Genomic DNA, 5,745 nt, shown 5'->3' on the forward strand with positions numbered 1-5,745 from the left:
GTTTTTAATGTTTTATAAAGAGCATGTGTTGAAGTATAAAATTGATGCAACTGCTTGTAATATGCATTTGAATGAAATGAGAATTAATGTTATATATATAAACAGAATTATTTTATTTTTTTAAAATAAACTTATGTGTTTACATAAATATATACATATTGTGTATTAACAACAACAACAACATTGTTATAAACTATATTAAATTCTGAAATTGTTTAAATCACGTATAAAAATACTTAAAACTATGTACCTAACAATATTATTTCTGTACTGTATTAAATATTAGTTTACTAATTTCATATGTTTCTATTTAAATACAAGTATACTTGAACTTTCATAATGATGTGCGATGATCGAAATTAATCACATTACAATGATGTAGTACAAGAAAGGCATGTTTCTGCATTTAATCTCGATTAAAATGCACTTTCGTGATATGTAGATAATTAAGCGTAACAAACTTATAAAATACGTTGTATTTTATTTTTATATGTTTAAACTCCCTGATAAATGGGCATACGTTTCGTCCCAAATGCTGCAAGTCCTTCGATTCTATCTTTTGAATCTACAACTGTGTTGTAACATTGTTTTTCAATTTCAAATCCATCTGTAATAGGCATTTGTAGACCTTTCGATATCGCTGTTTTTGCCATTCTAAAATATGATAAAATAAGAGTATTATTTATTATGATGTATTGTTTGTTGTGTATTATATTTATATAAACCAAATTTGTAAACTTATACTTACTTAACTCCAATTGGTCCATTAGGTAAGATTTCTCTGGCAATTGTTAAAGCAGCTTGATAAGCCGCATCACCACTTTTATTTTGTGGAACTACTTCATTTACTAAACCAATCTTCATAGCCTGTTCACCATCAACAATGCGTGCAGTGTAAATAAGTTCTTTTGCTCTAGCACTTCCAATTATTCTTGGAAGTCTTTGAGTGCCTCCTGCTCCAGGAATAATAGCCCATTTTGTTTCTACAAGGCCCATTTTAGCTTCTGATGCTGCAACTCTAATATCTGTGGCTAGAGCAATTTCTAATCCACCACCTAGTGCAGCACCATCAATAGCAGATATCACTGGGGTTGGTAAAGTTTCTATATCATATGTCATATTTCTCAAGAATGAAACAAATTTTGAAATTTCTGCTGTGTCCATTCTTGCTCTTTCTCTCAAATCTGCACCAGCACAGAAAACTTTTGGGACCAAACTACGAATGATTAATACTCTCAACTTTGAGTCTTCTCTGATGGAAGAAATGGCATCATGTAACTGACTAGTTATAGTTTTGCCAAGAGCATTGCAAACTGTGGGTCGATTTAATCCTAATACTACAATGCCATTGTCTTTTCCATCCAAATACTTAAGTACTACTTCTTTCACATCTTCTTTTGGATTTAACATTGCGTTGGTAGACATTGCCTTTGTAGCAGTTGTACAAAGAGAATGGAAAGTGTGTCTGACACTTGTCGTTAAAGACCCCATTATGTAAAGTTTATGTGTAAACAGGCTTTTACTCAATTAAGTCTTGTGTGAACACAATCTGAAAAGAAATCTCCATTATTAAAAATATTACAACAAGAAATATTAATAATTATCTTATAAATTATTCATAATATTAATATGCAGTTCATACAAGAGTTTAATTCGAATTACTTTTAACACTTAAAAAGTGAATAAACATATCCAATATACCAATGATGAATTATAATATATTAGTAACTGAATATCACAGATTAAAAATATGGTAAGTTATTTTTAAGAGCTTACATGATATTTTAGAACTCAAAGAATTAATTAAAATTACTTTTATCTAAATATTCTCCTACAAGCAAGTTTTAAAAATCGTTCAATTCATAGTCAACAAAACATAGCCATCTAGCGGTAAAATGAATTGTTTAGAAATTAAATTAAAGCTTGCGCTTTTAGAAATTTTCTATGCATATTCGATTTCTTACGTAATTAATTAATTACATGCAATTAGTGCAAAGTGCCCTATTTTGGGCCTGCTTGCGCCGTCTACAGGTGAATTAGTGCAACTAATAAGAATCAAAATTTCTAACTAGTAAATGGCACCACCACATTCAAAATGCATGTCGGTATATTATATAAGTCTGACCAGAGAGGAAATGGGAGTACTCGTGTTTATAGATTTGGTTGTTCCTGGACTAGTGCTGCACTATGCGGCCAAGTGCTGAGGTTAATTAAAGTTAGCATACACAGAAACCTGTAAAATTAGGGATCTGCCCTGTTTGATTGCACAAAGATATTGTATTAGCCAATGCGAATGATTATGACTAACAATAAATAAATGACGAAAGTAGAAAATTAAGTATAAACAAATATTACACATAGCAATATTATATATATATCATAATCATTCGCATTGCCTACTACAATGTTTTTGTGCAACCAAACAGGGGACATTCTTAACTTTAAGCTTAAATACATAGATTATTGTATATGCTAAATTGCAACCAAACAGAGCAGATCCTTAATTTTATAGGTTCTTGTATATGCTAACTTTAGTTGACTTCAGCATTTGGCCGCATGGTGCAGCACCTGTACTGCGAAACAACTAGAACAGGCGTCTGACTGGCGCCTTGTCCTTATTATCAAATATCTCTATAGCAAGTACAAAAACAATGATGATTAAGTATACTAGGTATATCAAGTATACAATGAAGTAATAATGACAATCAAATTCCTGAACGTTGGGTACGACGTACAAGCAACGTACTAACGACGCGTACTCGAGTCGGCACGGTATGTATGTTATGTATAGATATATACGTGCATATATACTTTTATGTGACATATGAACTAAAAATCCCTGATGAAAAAATATTTCATTATAACCCATACTAAATACATATGTCAAGTTTTACAATATGAACACAGATATTGTATAAGAATTTTTTGTTAGCATAGAATATTGTAAAAATTGTAAATCGGACCAGCAACGAACTTGTCAAAGAAAGAACAGCATCGGCATGTTTACAAATCTGACTTCTGTCTTATTCTTATTATCAAACATCTCCATAAAAAAATACAATAATAACAATTATCTTCCTAAACGTTGAAGACTGAAATTATAAAGTAATTAACGAAAGATTAATATACTTAATATTTAACGGATAAATAGTATCGGTTTGTTTATATTATGTATACATAAGTCTGACCGGCGACTTATTCTTATTATCAAATAGAAGTATAATAATAACGATAAACAGATTGAAATATATTACACCGTAGAACTGTATTTTCACACAATATTACACATTTTACAGTATACTATGCACATTTTCTCAGCAAATGTTAATTTAAAATCTAAGTCATTCACATTTTTGAAAATTGTTTACTCCAACAAATTTATCTTATTTTAATCGCCCTAAAGAATTTAGTGAAACGTAGGTCACTGACGACCACCGTGCCAGTCAGCGTGTTAACTTTTTAAATATTGAAAAATCATTCCAATAAAAGTGTAAAACACCCAAGTGTAAAAAATAAAAGATTAACATTCCGAATATTTTAACACGGTCAAGTCTGATTTGCGTCTTACTCTCACTAACAAATATCACTATAAAAAATACAGTAAACACGATTAGCTTTTAAACTTTGAAGAATTATTCAAATGAAATTATCAAATAATAATTGAAACGTGTAAACGTATACGTATAAATGAAGAAAAATAGAAATACCGTGTCTTCTTTCGGAAGCGTGTAGGAATGTCTCTGACGACTCCTTGGACTTTACGCACCGTCGCGTTGCACCAATAGCATTTGTGGTAGGGAGGCCCGAGAAAAGTTCAAATATAACGTACTAACTTCAGTACTTCGACGACGACGTCGCAGAGTCGCAAGCGCAACTGGTTGTTGTAGAAAATGAAAGGAAAATATATTCTTCGCGACCTACTCAAGTTGTACGTGTATTTATACACTGTGTGTCACACGCACACATATAAGATTCAAACATCCATTTTGCGTCAGTCGATACGTTTTTCTATCTCTCCTGTTAACTTTACGAAGCGCGAGTTGCTGCTAGAATGGAAGAGAAGCCAATATTTCGAGGTTCTCAACTAAAACAATTAATATGCATTATCAGTATTTATATTAATAAATGTCTGAGACACCCTTAAGTAGGTTTCGAATAGAGTAGTACGTTGTTGAATGGTTTGTATAAAGCTAGACCTGTAACTTTAAAGAATTAAAAGTATGGTTAGTAAAATACATATTATGGATCTCGTAAACCGATAATTTAATTTAATTTTGATTAATTGAGATTAATATAAAAATGGATTAATAAATTGATAAAAGTCACGATAATGGCCTTTTCATAAGCAGCGTAGTCTATATAGATTATAAGTTACAATATAGTTATGTAATATAGTATATAAATTAGAATATATTCGAACCTACATACGTACCTACTACCATTAATAATCTGTGTCTTAATAATAATTAATTAATAACATATGTCGTACAAAGATAAATAACTGTCTTATCAAACAAAATAGGATTTTATCTAGAAAAATAGCAAAAACTATACTTTTCTATTTGCAGGTAATCGAAGTTTTAGAATTTTTATATAAAATATGAAATATCTATTTTCACCATTATGAGATGGTTGATTTGTAAATGTTATACAATATTTCCCCAAATTATCGACAAATCAACGGAATTGAATGATTTTGAAATTTAAGATTATCTTATTATTATTATCTTATTATTGTTACGTGATTTGTTACTCCCTCCTTTTTGTACTCGAATCAGTAATAATCTTGTTTACAGTTTTTATAACTATAAAGAAGATAAATAAGCCAGATTACAGATGTATGCTCTTTGACTGATAATTTCTTTTTTTAATTTCAGTAAACAGCTGAATTTAATTACCTACGTTACGTTACAACGATGACGTAAATATGTCGCATATGTCTTTTTTAAATTCGTAACGATTAAATTGTCAAATAGGAAGATATTAGATGAAATATTAATAAACCGAATTGTAATAAAATTCTACCGGAACTTCCATTAAAAAAAAAAGACAATTTTATTTACTGAAATTAATTTTATTAAAGACATCAATTTAAAGATTTACAGCAAGCGGTATTTTTGAGACGTAACTTTTCATGCAACAAATTGTTAAACAAACTATTTCATTCAATAATCACTACGTTAACAAAGTATCATTTGTATTTAATCAATAACTGCGGTACGCGATTATGCATACCATAAACGAAGAAAATGAGATAATCTAAAATTAGAACCCCCTGCTCTTAATCGAAGCAGAAAGCAAATCATTGAGTAAATTGTACTTAGTTAAATTTTAATATTTGTACGTTACTTACTCACCAAAAGTAGAAATCGTGGAATAATTTTAAGTCTCTTTGTTCAAATATCCTGCGTTTGTCATTTTTTAATATGTTTAGATATTAAATACATGTGTCACGAATGTCATAAAATATTAATAACATTCTGCGATAAAACTATTTAGTCACTTCTATTTTTAGTTTAAACTGCATAAAAAAGTATGGAATATAATCAAAAGAGAAGTCACTTGAGCCTTTTGCATGTCCATTAGTTTCAATGACGATATGTCACAAATCATTTCCTTATTTTAAAATGAATAAACATGATAAAACAAAATGAGAATTATAATTTTGTATTGATAATCCTTCTGGGATCTTTAAATTTGTCTTTAACAGGGTTGTCGTTTTAGATAAATTAGAATTCAACGGTG

The 5,745-nt window shown here is 29.8% G+C and overlaps 1 protein-coding gene across 2 annotated transcripts; it reads right to left on the reverse strand.

The window, feature by feature from the left end:
• Positions 1-401: 401 nt before the first annotated feature.
• LOC117231263 (methylglutaconyl-CoA hydratase, mitochondrial) lies at positions 402-3,926 on the reverse strand. Of its 2 annotated transcripts, none has more exons than XM_033489539.1 (3): positions 3,708-3,926; positions 749-1,549; positions 402-654 (listed from the first exon to the last, which is right to left on the reverse strand). In XM_033489539.1, exons 2-3 carry the CDS (start codon positions 1,489-1,491, stop codon positions 495-497), a joined length of 903 nt encoding a protein of 300 aa, XP_033345430.1. In that variant the 5' UTR covers positions 1,492-1,549; positions 3,708-3,926; the 3' UTR covers positions 402-494. The 2 variants fall into 2 exon arrangements, with proteins under 2 accessions (XP_033345430.1, XP_033345431.1); XM_033489540.1 differs by lacking the exon at positions 3,708-3,926 and adding an exon at positions 2,531-2,547.
• Positions 3,927-5,745: the final 1,819 nt, after the last annotated feature.

The sequence above is a fragment of the Bombus vosnesenskii genome, unplaced genomic scaffold, assembly GCF_011952255.1.
Source record: "Bombus vosnesenskii isolate JDL3184/JDL3185 unplaced genomic scaffold, Bvos_JDL3184-5_v1.1 scf7180000013272, whole genome shotgun sequence".
Lineage (NCBI taxonomy): Eukaryota > Metazoa > Arthropoda > Insecta > Hymenoptera > Apidae > Bombus > Bombus vosnesenskii.

What these genes read in the sequence shown, in the direction of transcription:
- LOC117231263 (XM_033489539.1), bottom strand. Translation starts at nt 1,491, where the DNA reads ATGGGGTCTTTAACGACAAGTGTCAGACACACTTTCCATTCTCTTTGT. An exon ending in AATGGACCAATTGGAGTTAA is followed by an intron (nt 655 to 748) that starts GTAAGTATAAGT and finishes ATCATATTTTAG; the next exon opens with AATGGCAAAAACAGCGATAT.